The sequence below is a fragment of the Phoenix dactylifera genome, chromosome 7 (genome assembly GCF_051530095.1).
Source record: "Phoenix dactylifera cultivar Ajwa chromosome 7, Ajwa_hap1_PhDact_Kaust_v1.1, whole genome shotgun sequence".
NCBI classification, from domain to species: Eukaryota; Viridiplantae; Streptophyta; class Magnoliopsida; order Arecales; family Arecaceae; genus Phoenix; species Phoenix dactylifera.
In genome coordinates this window covers 21,180,363-21,203,573 of record NC_143196.1, presented here as the reverse complement: position 1 = coordinate 21,203,573, position 23,211 = coordinate 21,180,363, and the positions used below count along the sequence as shown (strand labels likewise).

General features: G+C 41.1%; 1 protein-coding gene across 1 annotated transcript; it reads left to right on the top strand.

Annotated features, from left to right (window-relative positions):
* Nucleotides 1–1,633: 1,633 nt before the first annotated feature.
* Nucleotides 1,634–20,781, top strand: LOC103697229 (galactoside 2-alpha-L-fucosyltransferase-like). The gene is made up of 2 exons (XM_039119262.3): nucleotides 1,634–2,092; nucleotides 18,928–20,781. Exons 1-2 carry the CDS (start codon nucleotides 1,813–1,815, stop codon nucleotides 20,595–20,597), a joined length of 1,950 nt encoding a protein of 649 aa, XP_038975190.3. The 5' UTR covers nucleotides 1,634–1,812; the 3' UTR covers nucleotides 20,598–20,781.
* Nucleotides 20,782–23,211: the final 2,430 nt, after the last annotated feature.

The following is a 23,211-nucleotide window of genomic DNA, read 5'->3' as shown; positions in this document are numbered from 1 at the left end:
ACCAGGCTGAGTAGAGGTTCCAATGCATCAGGAGAGAACTTTCTCATTAGAGGAAACAAACAGCAAATAGACAAATTCCTTTTTCTGGAATCTATTCATGATGGAACACCTATATGGAAATCAGTTTTAACATTCACTATACATTCTTTTCTCTCTTTTTTTGAAGAAAATAGTTGGTGTGAGATCGTGCGGGCGTGTTTTTAGTCCAACATCGATTATTCGATCGCTATGAAGATCTTGGATACTTATACACAACTAAAAAATCCAAAAAATACCTTTTGGGTAACTATTTTGGGTGAGGTTCTAGATTGTTACAATGGGTTTATATGTACATTCCATTGAAGAGAAGAAAACATAATCACGAATCAGGGTTTGAGAACAAAGGAAGAGTTGTAAACAACCCTTAAATCAAACAATGAAAAACTACATGATGGCAACCTAAAGAAGTTACTGGTGGATCTACTCAACAAGCAAAACCTAAGCAAGTTCCTTCCTGGATACACAGAAAAGGGACACAACCCAAATAATTGAGCCTCATAATTGTAGACAGCCCTCAACAAACATCCAAAATGGAACAGCTACAGAAAAAAAAAAAACAAAGCCGCTGGCAAGATTGAAAAAACTTTTTCCTTGAGTAAAGGATAAAAAAAAGAAACTTATAACCATTTACCTGATGATAATCAGTGACCAAAGGGGCAGCTGATGGAGGATGTTAAGTCAACTGTATCTAGTTAAGTCAGTTAGTCAGTTATTTAGTTAACTCTTCTGTTATTCAGTTAAGCAGCTACAGTTTTATTTATAAATATGAGTTGAGTTTATCAATGGAAATATACAAGAGAGCTGCTTGCTCATTCTTTCATTCATTTCATTTTTCCTTGTTCCGAATCTTCTTCTTTTCTTTTCATTGTCTGAAACTCTTCACAAGCAAGGCTACTTGGTCAATCAACTAAATCAAGTCATAAAGATTTCAAAAATAAATTCAATTAATTTATTTAAATAATTCTTTCAAAAGTAAAAGTTTAATTTTGTCCCAAGCAATAGCAATAACAAGATAGTTAAGAATTCGGGCAGAAAAGAAGACCACTGTGCAAGCACTCAAAAAATTAAATAAATTCTATCCTCTGTGGTAACTACTTCCTATTCTAACAGATTTAGACAGGAATATTGGATTTTGTATTTCGACCAAATTTATTCTTCATCAAACTCCATGCCACTTGTGTTTCTATAAATCTAATTTACTGTTTTTAAAAAAGAAGTTAATAAGCTTCACTATGGTGGGTAGCATCCACGGTAATCATCTTCATCAAAACTTATGGCACGTAAGTTTCTGTAATTCTTATTTACTGTTTTAATTTAAAGACAACTTCATTGAGATCCCGAAGCTCATAGTAATAATTTTCACAAAACAGATGGCACTTAGGTTCCTACAATATTAACTTTGTTCTTGTTCAATGAAATTATTCTGTTATTCCATTTCTAGTTACCTTGTTATTTACTTAGAAATCAACATCCTTGACGTATACATGGTCCCTAAATAGAACCCTCAGCTATTAACCAATCAAGGAGTTGTCAAATGAATCCAAGGCTGCCGGAGGGAATTGTGGATGCAGATTATTGCCCCAATCATTAACGAGAAATAAAAAACGTACGTGCCTATGAACCATCCAACTCACCGTCGCTATTCAAAACTCAGAGGGTACAAACAAAACAAAGTCCTCTTATCTCTTTTCCTAGTACCCTTCCCTCCGTTCATATCCCATACTACTTACTGTTCCGCTCGGATTCGTCTAGGGATTAGAGAGGAGAGTGGTGATGAACACAAAACGGATCCGGCGGCAGAAGCAGCCAGCCATAGCAACTAGCTCTCACAACCCGGAGAGCGCGGAGGGGACTTCTCAAGCCGGGTTGGAGGAAAAGCCTGTTTGGGGCTTGCTGAGGCCTACCGTGGTCCTCCCTGCTTTCTTCTTGATGCTTGCGCTGCCGCTCCTCGTCTTTGTCTCCGGTCGAAGCCCGTTCAAAGAGCAACTTTGTAACTGTGGAACTAGAGGAGTCCTACGAAGGGAAGCTGGCTTGGCAGCAAGGGCAAAACAAGGTATGTACTTGTCTTTCTATCCTTTTCGGAATAAAAGGTTTCAGTGCATCAGACTCAACATTGCAATATCTTGAGAGGACCAGGTACAACCTTACCCTACTACGTGAAGAAGCTGTTTCGGATTCTTATTTTCTTGAGGTGGTGGCTTTGACGGGTTTCATTAACAAGGCTTCTTGATCTTGTTAGTCTTTGGTTTTTCTTTGCACGTTTCATTTTCTCGTGGAATATATTTTTGATATTATTTTAAATCTAATTTTCATTTTCTGTTGTATTCCATCTTTAAACGTAAAATGTTTCAGTTGTGATTTTTGATAAGAATGTTAGGATTTCCTAAGTTTGTTTGGGTTGCGATCTCCGTCAAGAAAGTTGGGTTTTTCTTTTGGGTTTTTAAGCCTCATTTTGGGATGCTTACAAATACAGAACCGACACAGTTTCTTTCATTCATGACGCCAGCGAACAAACGCGCGGACCCCAGAACTGGGCCTCGGTGACAAGAGATCATGGTCCTAGCAAGTACCGGGGGACAAGAAACATCTGTCTTTCTATTAAAAATTTGGCTTGGTTTTGTTTCTTTTGGTAACCAATTTGCCATGGTTCTTTTGAGGGGAAAAAAATTGAGTACCTTGGTCGCTACTAGGAAACAACCGATCGGGATGACCTGATTAATAAATGAGTCAAAATTTTTGATCCAGACTTGATTTCTAAATGATGATTTCCAGGCCTGAGATCAACCTGTTTAAACCTTTTTTTTTTTATGAAAAGGGAAGTTTACCCACCCACTTTTATTGATAGAGAAATGGAAGAGAGAATATTTACAACGGATTGGTTCACAAGCGGATCTGGTTGAGCTGCTATTGAGCTTGCATGGCCATTACCGGACCCAAAGGAGCAAGGAGTGTTTGACCCAAATGAAAGACCAAGGCTCAAGAATCGATAACCTCTATTTCAATGCAAACGTTTCTCCTGGAACCCTCCGGTCTACGTCCGCCGAGGTACGAGACCTGTTTTGTATGACAAAAGAAAAAAAGAGAACAGCGAGTTGTGAAAAAAAGAATCCTCCGAGCTATTCCTTTTGCAGAAAAGCTCTGCTCAACATAAGTCATCGGTTGAGGTTGTGGAGCCAAGCTAGGAAAAGATCAGCCTCAAGGTTCGAATACTTCTGGTTTGTTCAGCCTATCCTCTATGTCTGCCTGATGAGATCAGGCCGAAAAGTCTTAGAGGACCCTTAGACATGCGGAAACCATAACACAGGTTATAGCTGGACAAATCCTTATATGTTATATCACACCAGTTATTAATTGCCATAATGCTGGTCCTCCCACTTTCGATCTCAAGATATTCCTCGCCATCCAGGCGAAGAAAGTAATGTTTTATCTATATCTGTGCTACTTTAAAGAGAACAATAACTCTTGAGTAGTGCTGCATCTCATGATAAGTCCAAGCACTCTGTTCTTTGAGGCACCACTGACTATTTGGTGCAATGAGGGTGCAACAATTATTTGTCGATCCGGAAGGAGCGATGACCGATTAAATCAAATCTTGTCTATTCAAAGCTTTATAGAAAGGGGTGGGCATCCCTGCAGGTTTTTCCCTATATGACAGATTCTCCTAGGGAGCAGTGCCTCCGAAACCAAGTGAAGATGCTTTGACTGGCCTTGCGGGAGGCTAGCAAGAAAGCTGTTGAGGCGGAAATAAAGTTGGATCCCTCAAAAGTAGGCTTGTCAATAAGAACAATCGAACCCAAGCAATGATACTCTAGATAGCTGTTGCAGAGGAGGAGCTGAATGTCACCTAGTTCTAGGTCGCTCAGACAGATAAGAAAGCTCTCCATGTGATAAAGCCATTTAAGGCATCAACAACCATATGCAGCTTGCTCTAACTATGGTGGAGGCCTTTGTAGAAGTCTTCGATGAATGCCAGAGACAAGTATTGAGGCTCTTTTTCTGGGCAGATTTCAACGGCCTCGACCCATTCACCGAAAGCAACAACAAACCCTAGATACGAAGAAATGACGAGGAGGAAGAGAAGGCATGGTGCAGTGATGGGGACAATGGGAAGCCATAGAGCCCCAAGCAAGACTTCTGTACGCCTCGCTCTTTCACTTTTTCGCACCCCTACAGAGGTGTGGGATGAGGGGAAGGGTGGTCACCTGAGTCTGGTGACTTTTCTAGAGTCGACGACTAGGTCTCGACTGACCTGAGCACTTTTCTGTTGTTTTTTTATGATTGCACGCACGAGATGGAGTCCATCAGTCAAGGCAGGCAAAGAATCAAGCCGGGTGAGGGCTGCAATAGCCAATAATTTCAATAGTCTTTTCTTTCGAAAAGAGACCTGTTGCTGTTTGATTTGATTTTCATCCTGTTGTAATCAAATGTTATTTTAAATGAAACGTAAAAATTTTCTTTTGTGTGCGCCCCTTTTGTTTTTTTGCCTATTACCAGAAGTGTAGCTCGAGGTCATCTTTAGGATGCCAAGATAGATTAGGTTAGGCTAGAGACGCAAGTTTCCAAGATCACATAAACGAGACCAGAAGGCCCAGATAAGCTATAAATAGATAAATTTGTGAATATTCAAAATTGGATTAGTGCTGAGAGATGAGGTCACCATATCATATTGTCCTTGAAAAGGTGAGATAAATAGGAGATCATGATGGAGAGAGACTGATTCCACAATAAATTATGAGCAGAAGGTATAAAAATTTTATGAAATGATTAAGCCAACGAAGAGTCCATTAGTATACTCGATAGATAATTACAAATTACTTTATTAGAGAAGAGTATTGCTTCAAAGAGAGAAAAGAGCTTCTTCCTAAGGTCAAGTATAAGGGCCAGCAGGTCTGCTTAGATTTTGGGGGCCAACGGTCTTGAAAATACACAAGAATGAGTATAAGGGCTAGTGGGCTTGCTTAACCTCAAGGTCAAGTATTAAGAATACAAGAGTCAAGAATTCACGAGGGCAAGTATAACAGCCAGTGGGCCTACTTGCACCTTGGGGGCCAATGGGTCTTAAGAATACAAGAGTCAAGAGGGTAAGTATAAGGGCTAGGAGGCCTGCTTGCACTTTGTGGTCGAATAGGCCTTGAAAATACACAATGATGAGTATAGGGGCTAATGGACCTTTTCTAACCTCGAGAGCCAACAGGCCTTAGGAATACATCAGAACGAGCATAGGGGTCAGCAAGCCTCCTTGAACCTTGAGGGCTAATGGGCCTTGAGAATACACAAGGACGAGTATAGGAGCTAGTAGATCTATTTGAAACTCGGGGGACTATAGACCTTAAAAATATACGGCTATGAGTATAGAAACTAGTAAACCTACTCGAACCTCAGGGGCTAATGGGCCTTGAAAATACATGAGAGCAAGTACAAGGGTTAGCGGGGCTTCTCGAAACTTAGGGGCCAACATGCCTTAAGAATACACGAGGAAAGGTATAAGGGCTAGTGGCTTGCTTGTACCTCAGGGCCACCAAGCCTTGAGAATACACAAGGACGAGTATAGGGGCCATCGGACTTGCTTGAGCTTTGGGAGCCAACGGGCCTTGAGAATACACAAGGGCACGTCTAGGGCCAGTATGCCTGCTGTTGGGAACCCGATCATGCCACTGAAATTTAAAAAAAATTCAGATGCAGTGGAAGAGGCATGCGCGGGATCGACCGTTCATCGCATGAACGTTGTTCAAAAACCGTTCGTAGATAGATAAGGATTAAAAACTTTTTAAAACATTAGAAGATCAGATCTTCACCTTGTGCGGGTAGATGATCACCGCAAACTGAAGTTCGTGGTTTAGGATGAAGGTTCGCTTGAAGCCGTTCAAGTGCCCGGCCTCTATAGATATCCACACGAAGCAGAAAACCGATCCAAGCTTTCTATCTCCCCGGGGTGCTAGCTCCCTTGCAGAGATAACTTTGATGGCTGATATCCTCCCTTTCAATCAATCCTTGATTGTGCTTGGGAGGAGGAAGAAGAAGGATGAAGAGAAGAAGAGGAACGAAGCCCTGCAGCCTTCTTTTTCTTCATTGCGTTGGAACCAAACGGTGGAGGAAGAAGGAGGCCACCAAGATCCTTTTCTTCCCTTTGTTGTTGGTGGCTGAAAAGAGAGGAGAAGAGGGTGGCCACGTGATGGAGAGGAGGAGGGCTTCACTTATCATTAGGGCACCTCCTTTCAAAGCCTTATAAAGGCATCTAGGGCTCCTATTTGGTTTAGTCCAAATCATGAATCAATTGGGTTCAATCTATGCTAGTCCTAATCCAATTAGAACTTGAATGAACCATGACTCAATTGAACTCTTCAATCCTAATCCAATTAGGAGTCATGTTGATTCATTAGATTAATAATTAATTAGGACTTAAGAAATCCTAATCCAATTAGGACTTGTTTAATTCTAGTCCTAATCCAATTAGGACTCTAATTTGAATTCGAAGTCCTAATCCGATTAGGACTCTAGGAATCCTACTCCAAGTAGGAATCCAAATTTAATTCAAAACTCCTAATCTAATTAGGATTGTAGGAATCCTACTCCAAGTAGGAATCCTAGTCCTACTCCAAATAGGATTCCCAGTCCAAGTAGGAATCCTAGTCCAAGTAGAAATCTCAGTCCAAGTAGGATTCCTAGTCTTAATCCAATTAGGACTCTAGGAATCCTACTCCAAGTAGGACTCTTGTTTTAAGTCCAATTAATTAATTCTCTTTGTTTCTTCTTCAGCTTATTATCAATCGAATTGATTACTTGTGATTCCTAATCACGATTCAACCATCGGATCGGTCAATGCCTCTAGTGTGTGTGACCCCATAGGTTCTACTCTGACTGGTAGTGAGATATATTGTGATCTCTATCACAATATCATTGAAAACTCCTTTCAATGGGTCGGAACGATTCCAACTCTACTCATTAGGGCTTATCGATCATCGAGATAATCCCTATGAGTCCCACCATCCACCAGTGACACCTAGCAGCATGTAGTGGCTACCCAGCAGAATAGAATGATGAACCTCTAGGTGCAGTTATCGTGTGATACAATCCTACTATCGTGGATCCCTACAGGACGGAGGTCATGGATAACTCGCCAAACTCCTTCGTCTGTCATATGTCAAGATTTATTCGACTCGAGTTCGTTAGTGGAAAACTCTTTCTCCACTTTATATTACTGCCCTGGCCAAGGTCTTAGAACTCAGTCTAACAAATCACATAGGATCACTCCTCTTCTATCAAGGTCGATAGATTCCATGTAAGTGCATACCCTACTCCTACAGTGAACTTAGTGCAGCCAATCTACACTACAAGGACCCATATGACTAGAGACCATGTATACGTATAGTCAAACTACAATAACCTCACTGTGAGTAGCTGAAGCACCGCAGGTCAAAGGACCAGTCATACTACTGCAACATCAAGCAAGTCACTGACGAGTGGATAGACATCCAAGTGACTTCTTGTCTTGGTCACGCTCAGTACCCTTGTTCTCTAACAAGCACCTGCACTATCACTTCAGTGTCCCTACACTATGGACTCAAGTCTCGTCCATCCAGAAGAAAAGTGATCTGTGCACTGATCGGATCGATCACCGTCCTCGTGATGATCCATTGATCAGGAGCATTTAGAAATTAATCACTAATGATATATGACTCAAATTCTCAACTCTTGAGAATATGCATCATCATCTTATTAATTTCTTGGACGATTCATAGACACATAAATAATATGAATGATAAGATGCCTTTTATTTATTCAATAATAAATAGTCAAGTACAAAATTATGTCCCTAGAATTAACAATGTGTCAGCCAGATTGGCTTCTAGGGCATACATCTAACAATCTTCCACTTGCACTAAAGCCAATCAGCCATAAACCTAAGCCCCATCTTCTCAAGATGCGTTTTAGTTTTCTGCCGACTTAGCTGCTTAGTGAATGGGTCCGCCACATTTTCTGTGGAGTCTACTCTCTGATCCTCTACTTATTTTCTTTCGAGGTAGTCGTTTATTAGGTTAAACTGCCGCTCTATGTGCTTCGATTTCTGGTGAGACCTTTGGCTCCTTAGCTAGTGCTATGGTGCCTTTGTTATCGCAGTAGAGTGTTATGACATCTGATGACATTACACCTAACTATGCAATGAACCTTTTAAACCAAAAGATTTCCACTGCACCCTTAGAGACGGCTTAACATTCAGCTTCTAAGGTAGAATCTATAATGATCGGTTGTTTGGAACTATTCCAATTTACTGAACCACCATTGCACATATTCTGATGTAGACTTTCTATCATCAATATGTGTGCATCCTTCTACCTTCAACTCTGATCTTCTTCCAAAGACCAAGAACATGTCCTTAGTTCTTCTCAAGTACTTAAGACTGTTCTTCACAGCTATCCAGTGCTTCTTGCCTGGATCTGATTGACATATGCTCGTGACATTCACAGCATGTACTATATCAAGTCATGTACATAGCATGGCATACATGAGGCTCCCTATTGCTGATGCATAGGGGATCTTGCTCATGCGTTGAATCTCTTCAGATGTGTTGGGGCATATTTTCTTGGAGAGATTAATTCCATGCCTTAGGGGTAAGAGACCCCTTTTTTTTTTAGAGTTTTCCATGCTGAACCTTTTCAGCACTTCCTCTATGTACATCTTCTGTGATAGGCCAAGCATCCTTTTAGATCTATCTCTATAGACCTTTATTCCCAAAATATAGGATGCTTTCCCAAGGTCTTTCATGGAGAATTATTTTGACAACCAGACCTTGACCGAGGTTAGCATGGGAATATCATTCCCTATCAGGAGGATGTCGTCCACGTACAGTACGAGAAATACAACAGCGCTCCCACTAACCCTTTTGTAAACACATGGTTCCTCTTCGTTTTTGATGAAATCAAACGTTTTGATTGCGTCATTGAAACGAGTGTTCCAACTCCGAGAATCTTGCTTTAGTCCATAGATGGACCTTTGCAGCTTGCAGACCTTGTGATCTCCATCACTGGAAGTGAAACCCAAAGGCTGTTCCATATAGATGTCTTCATCAAGATATCCATTCAGGAAAGCTATTTTCACATCCATCTGCCAGATTTCATAATCATGAAATGCTGCAATGGCAAGCAATGTTCGGATGGATTTCAGCATGGCTACAGGTGAAAAGGTCTCCTGATAGTCAATGCCCTCGCGCTGACTATACCCTTTCACCACAAGCTTTGCCTTATAGGTCTCTACCTCTCCATCCGAACCTATCTTCCTTTTGTAGATCCATTTACATCCAATAGGTACAATACCTTCTGGTGGATCTACTAAGGTCCAGACTTCGTTGGAATGCATGGAGTCTAATTCTGACTTCATGGCTTCCAGCCATTTCTCGGAATCAATATCAGATATCGCCTCGTCGTAGGTTTTGGGATCTTGTGTATGATCCCTATCTCCCACAAGGAACATTTCCTCGGTATCCTCTTCTAGTATACCTAAGTATCTATCGGGAGGATGGGAGACCCTACTAGATCTGCGAGGTGGTTGAGGGACATCGTGTACTGGCTCTGTATGAATGGGTTCGATAGGATCCATGACTCGTTGCTTCTCAGAGACTTTCTCTTCAAGCTCAATTTTCCTCCTACTGCCTCTATCAAGGATAAACTGTTTTTCCAAGAAGATGGCGTGACGGCTCACAAACACATTGTGATCCTCTGAGATGAAAAATTGTATCCTAATGACTCTTTAGGATATCCTATAAAACGAGCACTTATGGACCTAGCCTCTAGTTTGTCCACTTGTAGTCTCTTGACGTGGGCCGGACATCCCCAAATCTTGAGATGACCAAGACTTGGTTTCTTACCATGCTATATCTCATACGGTGTGGTAGGAACGGATTTAGAGGGAGCTCTATTCAACAAGTAAATAGCTGAAAATAGGGCATCTATCTAAAGAAACAAGGGTAAATCAGTGAAGCTCATCATGGACTGGACCATATCAATAGAGTCCGATTCCTCCTCTCTGACACTCCATTGAGCTGAGGTGTACCAGGAGGAGTCCATTATGAAACTATACCATTCTCCTTGAGATAATCATGGAACTCTCCATTAAGGTATTCACTTCCTCGATCTGATCAAAGAACCTTAATGAGTTTTTGTACTTATTTTTCTACTTCATATCTAAGCTTTTTGAACCTTTCAAAAGTTTCATATTTGTGTCTCATACACATATCCATACCGTGAGTAATCATCGGTAAATGAAGTAAAAATTATAACCCCTAGCCTGCACATCGAATGGGCCACACACATCAGTGTGTACTAGGATAAGTATTTCAGTGGACCTCCCTGTGTCCTACAAAGGATAACTTGGCCATCTTTCCTTGAAGGCAGAATTCACAAATCAAATATGACTCGGAAGTCAATGAGCCCAAAAGCTCATGTTTCTCCAATTTATTTATTCTGTCTTCTCCTATATGGCCAAGCCTGAAGTGCCACAAATACTTTAGATTCATCTCATTTTTGGATCTATTAGATCCTATGGTATTCATTGTTTGCTCAGATATATTCACAGATACATCCATATGTATGTGATAGAGACTGTCAATCATAAAACCATGTTGAATCAATTTATTTTTAAATAAAAATTTTTCTGTGCTAAATAAAATACAAAAATTAAATTTCTGCTAGCAATAGGTAACAGTCCCTAAGTATCCTGAGCATATCTGACAAACCTTCTGAAGGTCTGTCACCCTTCATGTTCTTTATGCTTTCCATGTATGTAGGATAGTTTCTCTTCCAATGTCCGTCTATGATGCAATGGAAACACTTTTCCTTGCAATTGGCCTTTTTCTGGGAACTTCCTTACTTGGTGTTTTCTTAGTACTCTGCTTCTTCGCAGGCTTCTTCCTTTTCCAAATAGACTCTCTCTTGAAAGTAGAAACCAACTTGACAGCGAAAACGATGCCCCTTGAACTTCTTTAAGGTCCCTAAGGTAGTTACCAATTTATTTAACAATTCTATTTTAGTGCATACAACCTTGTTCATATGGTAGTTTACTATAAACTATTCATATGAAGCTGGAAGGGATTGCGGGATCAAATTCGTTTGCAATTCCTTGTGCATGGTCATGCCAAGCTTCTCAAGCTTCTCTAAGTCCTTTATCATGGTCAAACCATGATCATGGACACTCTGCCCATCGTGCATCTTGGCTTTGAAGAGCCTCTTGGACACTTCAAACCGAGCTGCGTGACTCTGATCACCATACAACTCTTGCAGGTGATTTAATATGTCCCTGGCAGTCTTCATGTTCTCATGCTGGCATTGTAATGCATTGAACATGGATGCCATTGTGCAGCACCTAACATTATTGTCATTGTTCGTCCACTTAACAAGCGTCTTACGCTGATCAGTGATCGGACGGATTGGTAACATGGGGATTCCATGGTCTAGCATATACCCGAATTTCTCACAATTCAAAACTATTTTTGAAATTTGCTGAGCCAATCTTTATAATTGGGTTTGGTCAAACGGTTGTTCTATAAGATATGAGTTAAGAGTCTAGAAGCTGACTTTATAATCCTTAGAGAGTAAAGATTCTAGTTAGACTTTTGTACTTGATCCTAATCTGTTCTAAGGTCTTTTAGAACAAATGTAACTCCCACTATTTTCTCGAATTCCTCACACTCCCCTGGTAGGAAAACGGAAATCCCACACGACTAGGGTTTCTAGTGGGTACTGCGGTCCCATCGATTTACATGCCACCTCACCTAACAGTTATTGGTGATACATAGATTGATGAATGTACAACTCTTGTACAATGCTTCTCAAGCATGTTGCAGTGTAACTTGGTCTCTAAGCCATGAAAACCTCACCTAACAGTTATTGGTCCCATTTCTTAGTTAAGTTAGACCCACCGTATAACCGTAGGAATAAAGTCGTCATTGGGTCCTCACCTAACAGTTATTGGTGCCCAACCCCACCTTTACCCTACAACATCTTATGTCTATAGAGAGGTCCAGCCCCCCGATGCAACTTGACCACTGTATCCAGCCGAGACAAATCAACATCAGAAAGACCTTAGCAGCTCTACTACGGTGGAAGACCTATAGACTTAATATTGGTTAATCAGGTCTTAGTGTTTGCAACTTGAGCTCTTCATAAGAGGTAATCGAACAATTGGCCAGGTAAGCAGGTGGGAGGCTCCCCTTACTCAGAGAGTAAGGTCCTAATTAAGTAACCACCTTTCATGCTTTTCTAGACACCAATTAGATCAATTAATCTAATATGACTTGCTCATGTCGGTTCACTCTCGACTTGATTGAGGAGGTTTTGATTTAGGTCTCAATTGGGTTTGCTACATCACATGTAAACCTATCTACCCGACTCACATTCACATCACATGCAAACGGCACATTGCAGGCAGTTATAATCGCAGCAATAATTAAAGCTAAACTTTAAATAGGTGATGATCATGGATTCTAGTTAGGTCGTATTACAAGCACATGCACGTCAATCGATCAATTGGTCTTCAACTCTTGAATTTGTTCCAAGCCTCCTTGATTTGATCCTTGACCAACTCTTGATCCAATCGCCATCAACCGCTTAGACCCCTGTTCATCTCATGCCTTGTCTTCAACTTGATCGTTGACGTACATCACATCACAGAAATACAACTAGATGTAAAATAAAAATAATAATAAATTACATCTTCTTTTAGGAGGCACGCAGGCCTCTCAAAACATCAAATAAGATGCATGCAAGCATCTGAAAAATTACATGACATTGCAGATCACATCGCAGGTCTTTACATTTAATACCAAAAGGGTTTGAATCCTATGATTATCACCACATGCAGCAATTATAATTTTCAGATCTGAAAACTAACTGATTATCTCATGACATAGGTTGCTGATCATGCTAATCATGATTCTAAACTTTGTAATCTCATAAACAATGCAATTAGAATCATCATCTTATCATATAAAAATCAGCATGCAAAAATCAGCGCCCTAGAAAAAATCTGCATGCAGAAAATTTTCAGCATGCATAATCTTTCAATTTTCAGATCTAATAAGCCTACTAATAATTAATCCTTACCTTAATCTACGAAGCCTAGGCTCTGATACCACTGTTGGAAACCCGATCATGCCGCTGAAATTTAAAAAAAATTCAGATGCAGCGGAAGAGGCATGCGCGGGATCGACCGTTCATCGCATGAACGTTGTTCAAAAACCGTTCGTAGATAGATAAGGATTAAAAACTTTTTAAAACATTAGAATATCAGATCTTCACCTTGTGCGGGTAGATGATTACCGCAAACTGAAGTTCGTGGTTTAGGATGAAGGTTCGCTTGAAGCCGTTCAAGTGCCCGGCCTCTACAGGTATCCACACGAAGCAGAAAACCGATCCAAGCTTTCTATCTCCCCGGGGTGCTAGCTCCCTTGCAGAGATAATTTTGATGGATGATATCCTCCCTTTCAATCAATCCTTGATTGTGCTTGGGAGGAGGAAGAAGAAGGATGAAGAGAAGAAGAGGAACGAAGCCCTGCAGCCTTCTTTTTCTTCCTTGCGTTGGAACCAAACGGTGGAGGAAGAAGGAGGCCACCAAGATCCTTTTCTTCCCTTTGTTGTTGGTGGCTGAAAAGAGAGGAGAAGAGGGTGGCCACGTGATGGAGAGGAGGAGGGCTTCACTTATCATTAGGGCACCTCCTTTCAAAGCCTTATAAAGGCATCTAGGGCTCCTATTTGGTTTAGTCCAAATCATGAATCAATTGGGTTCAATCTATGCTAGTCCTAATCCAATTAGAACTTGAATGAACCATGACTCAATTGAACTCTTCAATCCTAATCCAATTAGGAGTCATGTTGATTCATTAGATTAATAATTAATTAGGACTTAAGAAATCCTAATTCAATTAGGACTTGTTTAATTCTAGTCCTAATCCAATTAGGACTCTAATTTGAATTCGAAGTCCTAATCCGATTAGGACTCTAGGAATCCTACTCCAAGTAGGAATCCAAATTTAATTCAAAACTCCTAATCTAATTAGGATTGTAGGAATCCTACTCCAAGTAGGAATCCTAGTCCTACTCCAAATAGGATTCCCAGTCCAAGTAGGAATCCTAGTCCAAGTAGGAATCTCAGTCCAAGTAGGATTCCTAGTCTTAATCCAATTAGGACTCTAGAAATCCTACTCCAAGTAGGACTCTTGTTTTAAGTCCAATTAATTAATTCTCTTTGTTTCTTCTTCAGCTTATTATCAATCGAATTGATTACTTGTGATTCCTAATCACGATTCAACCATCGGATCGGTCAATGCCTCTAGTGTGTGTGACCCCATAGGTTCTACTCTGACTGGTAGTGAGATATATTGTGATCTCTATCATAATATCATTGAAAACTCCTTTCAATAGGTCGGAACGATTCCAACTCTACTCATTAGGGCTTATCGATCATCAAGATAATCCCTATGAGTCCCACCATCCACCAGTGACACCTAGCAGCATGTAGTGGCTACCCAGCAGAATAGAATGATGAACCTCTAGGTGCAGTTATCGTATGATACAGTCCTACTATCGTGGATCCCTACAGGACGGAGGTCATGGATAACTCGCCAAACCCCTTCGTCTGTCATATGTCAAGATTTATTCGACTCGAGTTCGTTAGTGGAAAACTCTTTCTCCACTTTATATTACTGCCCTGGCCAAGGTCTTAGAACTCAGTCTAACAAATCACATAGGTTCACTCCTCTTCTATCAAGGTCGATAGATTCCATGTAAGTGCATACCCTACTCCTACAGTGAACTTAGTACAGCCAATCTACACTACAAGGACCCATATGACTAGAGACCATGTATACGTATAGTCAAACTACAATAACCTCACTGTGAGTAGCTGAAGCACCGCAGGTCAAAGGACCAGTCATACTACTGCAACATCAAGCAAGTCACTGACGAGTGGATAGACATCCAAGTGACTTCTTGTCTTGGTCACGCTCAGTACCCTTGTTCTCTAACAAGCACCTGCACTATCACTTCAGTGTCCCTACACTATGAACTCAAGTCTCGTCCATCCAGAAGGAAAGTGATCTGTGCACTGATCGGATCGATCACCGTCCTCGTGATGATCCATTGATCAGGAGCATTTAGAAATTAATCACTAATGATACATGACTCAAATTCTTAACTCTTGAGAATATGCATCATCATCTTATTAATTTCTTGGACGATTCATAGACACATAAATAATATGAGTGATAAGATGCCTTTTATTTATTCAATAATAAATAGTCAAGTACAAAATTATGTCCCTAGAATTAACAATGTGTCAGCCAGATTGGCTTCTAGGGCATACATCTAACACCTGCTTGAACCTTGGGGGTCAACGGATCTTGAGAATAAATGAGGATGAGTATAGGTGCAAGGGGCCTGCTCGAACCTTGGAGGCCAACGGGTCTTGAGAATATACGAGGGCAAGTATAAGGGCCAATGGGTCTGCTTGCACCTCAAGCACCAACAGATCTTAAGAATACATGAGGATGAGTATAGGGGCTAGCAAGCTGGCTCAAACCATAGGGGCCAATTGAGTTGGCATACACTTTAAGTGATCTGGCCATGTATGCCTCCTAGTCTACGCTAGAATTTTGAGATATGAAATTTTCAAGGTTGTCAGTTCCCTTAGACTAGTACAACCTGTAACATCTTTTTTTCTGTGGAGAGGAATTTTAAAACATTGTTCCATGGAAGGTTAGTGGTAAAAAATATAAAGTTTTAAGCATTTAAATTTTATTGATGCCACATCCTGCTATTGTTGAAACTCAAACTTCTTAAGCTTGGTCATTAGCTATGGATGCGTTCTTCCTACGCCTCGATCTCGGTCATTAGCTTGTTGAGGCCGAGGGGCCTAAGCCCCCTGCTGCAAATCCTTAGAAGATGGCGGTTATTACCCCAGTGAGAGGCTTGTTAATGCCTCTCAAGGGTTCACTTGTCCCAACTAGGGTTTTTATGTTCATTAATGTACCGACCAAGGTATTCTCTTGAACGAGTGCTTCAATTTTGTCTTCCAGCTAGAGGCACGCCTTTATGTTGTGCCTTTGATTTTTATGGAATTAGCCTTACTTGCCCATATCTCTTTTCTTCGTGGAGGTTCACAGTTTCTTAGGCCAATATAGGTAGCCTCGATCTTGAATATATATTAGTATCTGGATCCTTGATGCATTGAGAGAGGTACACCTTTTGGGCCTTTACAGTTGGCTCCAAGGTCACGCTAGCTCCACTCTTCAAGATTGTGCTTTCTTCTCAGTTCCTCCTTCTCACTATCTTTGAGCTTACCGCTTATCTTTTGTACCACCTCTTTCCAAGTAGCAATGGCTTCTTCAGCATTAATATACAATTGTCTGCCCAAGTCAGGAGCTTTGCCAGATCTTTCAAAGGTTTTAGTAGAAGTGTGAGGTTCTAAGCCCATTCATTACTATGACTGCTGCTATGGCATGCTCTAGCTCTCGCACCTCCAGCAACTCGGTGTTGGATCGAATAATTTATCTTTGGAGAAACTCATCTTCCCTCTACTTGATGGAGTGTAAGCTAGTCAAAACTTTTCTTCATCATCTGATGCTAACAAAGTGACCAACGAATTAGCATCCCAGCTGAACGAAAGAGCAGATGAACCTGGTCAATGGCTCGAGTACTAGAGCTATGCCACCATCCTAAGCGTGGAAGGGAAGGCATGACACATCACAACCTCTAAATCCCCTTACAACAGCATAAGAGCCTTGCAGCTCTCGAGATGATCTGTCAAATCGGCGGAACCATCATAGAGTTCAAATTGAGGTACCTTGAACTTCCTAGGAAAGGGTTCTTCCATGATCTCTTTGGTGAAGGAAGGCTTTCTCATCACCTCAAGGTTGTCTCCAACTTCGACCTTCTGGTCCTGCAAGGCTCTGATTTGATTTCACATCTCCTTGATTCTGTAGTCCAGATCTACCTCCTTCTTAGAGACCTCTTTTGCTGACCTAGAGAGAGATCGCTAGAATCCAATCTAGTCTCAGAAAGATAGTGAGGATGGCTTTGTCTCCGAGTCTTCTCATGATCTTCAAGGTGGAGATGGCTGTTGTGCTGGACAGGCTCATCATGGTGGTCTAGTGGTCCTGCAACAAGGGAAAGAACATGCAACTGCATCTCCTTCACCATTATAGTGAGAACATGCACCTGCTGAGTCAGCAAGCCAAGTCGTCCTGCATCGGTGGCCTCTGGAAGAAACACTCCGGGAGCCGTTAGACTTTTGTTGGACAACCCCTAAGCCATTGTTTCTCTTATGCCTCATGGCTTTTCTACCCTTGTTTCCCACAGACAACACCAATCTGTCGTTGCCAATCTCAGGATATCGACGTAGATTGCCTCTGTGAACCTGGCAACTGATAAATGATGAATGCTCACTATATTGGCTCTAGCCGGGCCCTCCAATGCTTAAATCAGTAAAGATTTTGGGGATGGAAAATGAAGAAGAAAGAAAAAATAGATAACCGAGTGACAGTCTCCCCTGGCCAAGTTGATTTTTCATTAACTTTTTCGAAAAATCATTCAGATCTATTTACAGCTAGAGTCTGAATCTTCCAAGATCGCATCTTAACAAATTTAAAATTGTCTGCAATAAACTATTGATATGGTGTAACACTCCTGTAGATACACCGCAACAACTTAGAACATAGTAGGACCGGAATGACTTTCAGATGATGGAAGCCGAGCTTCTCTTATGGGAAATCTCTGCCCAGTACGGGTCAATGGTCAAATTTTAGGAGCCAAACTAGGAGATGATCAGCCGTGGGGGTTGAATATCCTGTGTTTGACCAAGGAGATTGGGGTGAATAGTCCTGAAGAACCCTTAGATGCGTAGGAACTGCAGCACAAGCGGTGCGCTGGATGAATCCTCATGCACCATATTACATCCGTTATTAATTGCCACAATTGACCTTAGGAATGCTTCTAGGAAGTTGATCTGTCCTTATTGTCAAGAGATCCTGCACCAAGTGAGGCAATTGATATTCCTTGAGAAATGAAGTGCCAAACTATTTGCAAATAGCAATAAATTAGGAAAGATGATTGATGTGTTCGTCCTCCTTGCCGCATAGCATGTGAAAAGGTGATGCAGGAAATTTTCTTTTCTTCAAGTTTTCTAATGTGAGGACTTTCTAATTGAATACCAACTAGTTGAAGATCTTGATCTTCTCTAGGAGTGTCAACTTCCAGTTGAGTTTAGCAAAATGAATAACTCCCCTATGGCTAAAGAATAGACAATTATTCTTCACTGTGAAAATTTTTTGTTCACTCCATTTCCATTGCATTATGTCATGGCTCTCTGAGGTGCTAACAGAGATTAATTAGGATTCTATTGAGGCTCTGATACTCTTCTGATCTTTGGTACTCAAGAGGGCCATGAAAATGACTTCTAAAATTTTCTCTATCCAAGAATTCTTTGACAGAAATGCGTGGGCTTAAAACAGTCTAGTTAATGAGGCATTTAAAAGTTATATTAATGATGATTCCCAGTATTCAAAAATTTGGGAACCAGCGACCTCCTGCAATATGCTTGTGTTTATCCTCTCGCCTCCTGCGTATGTCTTCACACGTTCCAACTTTTCTGTGGCAAATCCTTGATAATTCCCTACAACGAGCTCCTTGTAACTTAATTGATATTCCTTCTTTAAGAATTTTATTGGAGGATCCCTATGGCCCCCCTCCATTTCTCTCATGAAAGAGGAAAATTCCTTTAACCTATTCAGGTACTCATACGGGTCATTACAATTTTTTTCAATATTTTTATATTATATCCATCTTATGGATCTCTCTCTCCAAGTTTGCTTTGCTTATGCCCTTATAATTGTGCAATTGTCAGGTTTGCAAAATGAGTCCTTCGCATATTCCTCCAAAAAAGAAAATTGTTCCTTTGCATACTCCAATGTCACAAAGGATAATCTTCTCAAAGCAAATGTCACAAAGGATAATTTTCTCAAAGCAAATGTCACGAAGGATAATCATCTCAAGGCAAATGTCCCAAAGGATAATTTTTTCAAAGAAAATGTCCCAAAGGACAATATTCTCAAAGGAAACGTCACAAAGGACAAACTTCTTGGGGGTCTGCTGGCTGCTGGGTTTGATGACGGATCTTGCCTGAGCAGGTATCGATCTGTTCTATATCGCAAAGAATCACCCCATATTCCTTCTCGTTATCTTGCAGAAAGGCTAAGAAACCATGAAGCTCTCCAAAAAAAATGTGGTCCAAACACTGAATTATACGACAAAGCCATTAAATGGTTGAAGCCTGATGCGCACGGAAAAAGAAAGAAACAGTTGAAGCCTGGCCATAGCACCGAGACCACAGAGTGCAACTACGTGGTATATATATCATATAGCGGCTTGGGGAACAGAATTGTGTCTCTAACTTCAGCATTTCTATACGCTCTCCTTACAAACAGGGTCTTACTTATTGACAGAGGTACTCACATGGCTGACCTTTTTTGCGAACCATTTCCTGATAGCTCATGGCTTCTGCCTTTGGATTTCCCTCTTCTTAACCAGTTTGGCAGACTGCACAAAACATCTCCTCAGCGTTTTGGAAATATGTTGAAGAGCAAGGCTATCAGTGACGAAGTAAATGGTGCTTCAAACAAGTCCCTACCACCTTATGTGTATATCCACCTAAGCCATGATTATGATGACTACGAGAAGCTTTTCTTCTGCGAAGATGATCAACGGGTCCTTCAAAAGATCCCTTGGCTGCTGCTAAGATCGAATCAATACTTCGTGCCATCCCTATTTCTAATCCCAGCATATGAGGAAGAACTTGGTCGGTTATTCCCCGAGAGAGATACCGTTTTCCATCATTTGGGACGTTATCTTTTGCACCCTACAAACCCAGTGTGGGGTTTAATTACCAGGTCTTACCAGTCCTATCTAGCCAAGGCTGATGAACGAGTGGGCATGCAGATCCGAGTCTTCGGTGCAAAAAACAGTCCATTTGAGCATTTAGATCGGATCCTCAAATGTGCTCTAGAGGAAAAGCTGCTGCCTGATATCAGTCTCAATGGACCTGTGGTTTCAACTACTGGTGCCAAGTCAAAAGCTGTGCTCATAACTTCTTTGGATTCTACGTACTTTGAGAAGGTGAGGAGCATGTATTGGGAGCATCCAACTGCCTTCGGTGAGATCATTAGTGTCTATCAGCCAAGCCATGAAGGAGTGGAGCAGACAGGGAAGGAGATGCATCAGATGAAAGCATGGGCGGAAATCTATCTCTTGAGCTTGACTGATGTGTTGATCACATCATCCTGGTCTACATTTGGGCATGTAGCTCAAGGTCTTGGTGGTTTAAGGCCATGGATCGCATTGATACCAGGTAATCCTTCTTGTCGACGAGCCATATCAATGGAACCTTGTTTCCATTTCGCCCCCTCTTATAATTGCAAGACAAAGACGAGCGCTGATCTAGGGGCTGTAGTCCCACACGTGAGGCATTGTGAAGACATGGTTGGAGGCCTTAAGCTGGTTGATCCGGTCCACCACTAGCAATATTGGAATATTGAAAGACCTGTCAGAATGTGATATGTTGGAAAATTATTGAAAGTAATTTTATTTGAGCTAGGAAAGAAGGGGTTTTACTTTATCTTGTAAACTTTCTTGTGCTATTTTCTTTATTTCTTGAAATTAAGAAAATAAAAAAATAAAAATTTAGTGATCCAGTGTAGTTTCACGGGGCAGATTTCTCTTACCATTCATGAATCTTTAATATTGCAGAAAAATGATTAATTTCTTGGCGTGTGGCAGTTAGAGATATCCTGTTAAAGGGTCTGTAAGTCCTTTTGCTCCTCCCTTTCTCACACTCTTCATGAAGTTTTTCTAGTTTATGCTATACCTAGTGATATTCTCTAGCAACAAAATGACTTATACAAATTACATTGAGCGAACATCGTGAAAAACATTCGAGTAAACCAATGCATAAAATCCCCTGTTTTTAGCTCACACTATAACCAGGTCTGTTTTTGAGAGGTTTTCAATATTAATATTGGCTAATAAAATAAAGCAACATTATAACCATAAGAGTTAAAATTTGCATTGCAACTAGACATTTCTCATAGGATTCAACTAATCAGGTGTGAGTAATGAAAAAGGAATCATCAAAGCATGATACTTCAGCATAATTAGAGACACGGTCGGTTGAAATAGAAATCTTGCAGAATCTACGACTTGTGAACACCACTGATTCAGACAAAAATGATCATAATACTGGTAGCTTGATGTTTTGCCATTATATGATTATGTAGATTAGGTCAACAGTAGAATACCAGAGTTAATTGACCAAACCAAATAAAATCCCAAGTTCATAATAGTCATTTTGCTCACAGCATATGTTCCAACATATCAATGTAACTAACCGGGCAAGCACAGAAGCCAGAAAGTAGAACCATTCCACCCAAACTTTTGAGCCCTGCAAAATAGAAAGAAAGTAAAGCCATCAATACCTTTGTTTTAATTAAAATGGTATGTTCCGGAACTACTCTTACTAGCAAGGGTAAAATATGCCTCCAAACTAGAACTATTGGTGATAAACATGGGCCACAATAGTCGGAATATCTTAACAATGAGTGGTTATTTACATGATTTATTGCTGACAATCAATATGTTCATCTTTAACAATACCTAATTTGCCACTATAAACTAAAGAATGAAAAACTAACCGCTAGAAACATAGCCTACACCTAGGGACAAAGAGGATGAAGTTAGAGCTGTTAAAGTATGAGAAAAATGAGGAATTGAAGTGTAGTGAGTTCAAACAAGTGTCCAACTTTACATTGACCCAAAAATCTGCCTTGTTTGTGGATCCTGTACAATACAACAGTTATGAGAAAAATGTAAGTAAAGACCCGTATAACTCAATTTCCATGCCAACTCTTAAAATATACCCATGAAAATCAAGAGAATCAACTATGATTTCATCAACTTGATTCTTTGTCATAAGAAACCTCCTGTGTATTAACATAAATTAATTAAATATTAGTAACAACAAGCAACAAAAAGGAATATATCTCAAACACACCTGATGATCTTTGCACAATAAAATAATTTATATGACAACGATTATTCTTCTACATAGGATGCATAGCCATCATAAATACTATTTTGTTACCTTTTATAAGTTATTTCTTGAAAACAAAAACAAAAATAAATAAAATACCAAAAGATATTATAATCTAATCTATGAAAGCGAGGAGGGTAGGGTAGAATAAGGCACTCACTTCATTGTTTCTCCATGGAGGAATTTGGGGGAAATATGCTATGCTACCGAGCACTGCCGTGAACTGCCATGGAAGTCAAATCTCTAAAGTCCTCAAATAGCCTCAAAAGGCCGCCATTTTTACACCACCAAGCTCCTTAAAATGCCTCCATAAATTTAGCTTACATCTTCTTTTGTTGTTGTTGGTTTTATTTTGGGTCGTCGAACCCAGTGCATCCCTTCGAAATGGGTCAACGTCCAAAAGTGGCTGGTTGGACTAGTGGAGGGGATCACTATCAAAACAAGATGTGAGATACAGGGCTGAAGTTGGCAGGCCCGATCCTAATATGGGAGGAACCGGACAGAGGATTGCAATGGCGATCCTCTCCGACTCCTCCGGGAGCAATTGGGGCAAGGCGCCGTGGGCATCCCGGGGCGCCCCCCCTTGGTGAAACCGCGGTCAATCATGGTCGTGGATCACGCTCGACCGCCGCGATTCACGCGGCGGAGAGCCGTTACCAAAGGGCTATAAAGCCCTTTCTTTTTCTCCTCCTCCCAGACCACCCGAGCCCTCCTCTTCCCTCCTACCCTCCTCCTCCTCTCCTTGGTGACCAGCGTGCTCTCCCGGCTGAGCGCCATCCGAAGCCCCTTCGCAAGCCTCTCCCCTATTTTGAAATCTTCTTCCTCTCCGGAAAGCACCGCCGCCGCTACCCGACCACCGGATCGAGCAGCCGCGGTCGAGACCTCCCTCCAGCCGCCTCCGTCGAGCTCCGGTAAGCTCCTTTGGCCCTGTATCTCATGTTTTTTTTTTCTGTTTGGGCCCCAAACTGAGGTCATCCTCGGACCCTCCCTTCACAGCCGAGCCACCGCGGCACTCTGCCGCCGGCCACGACCAACCCATTGACGGCC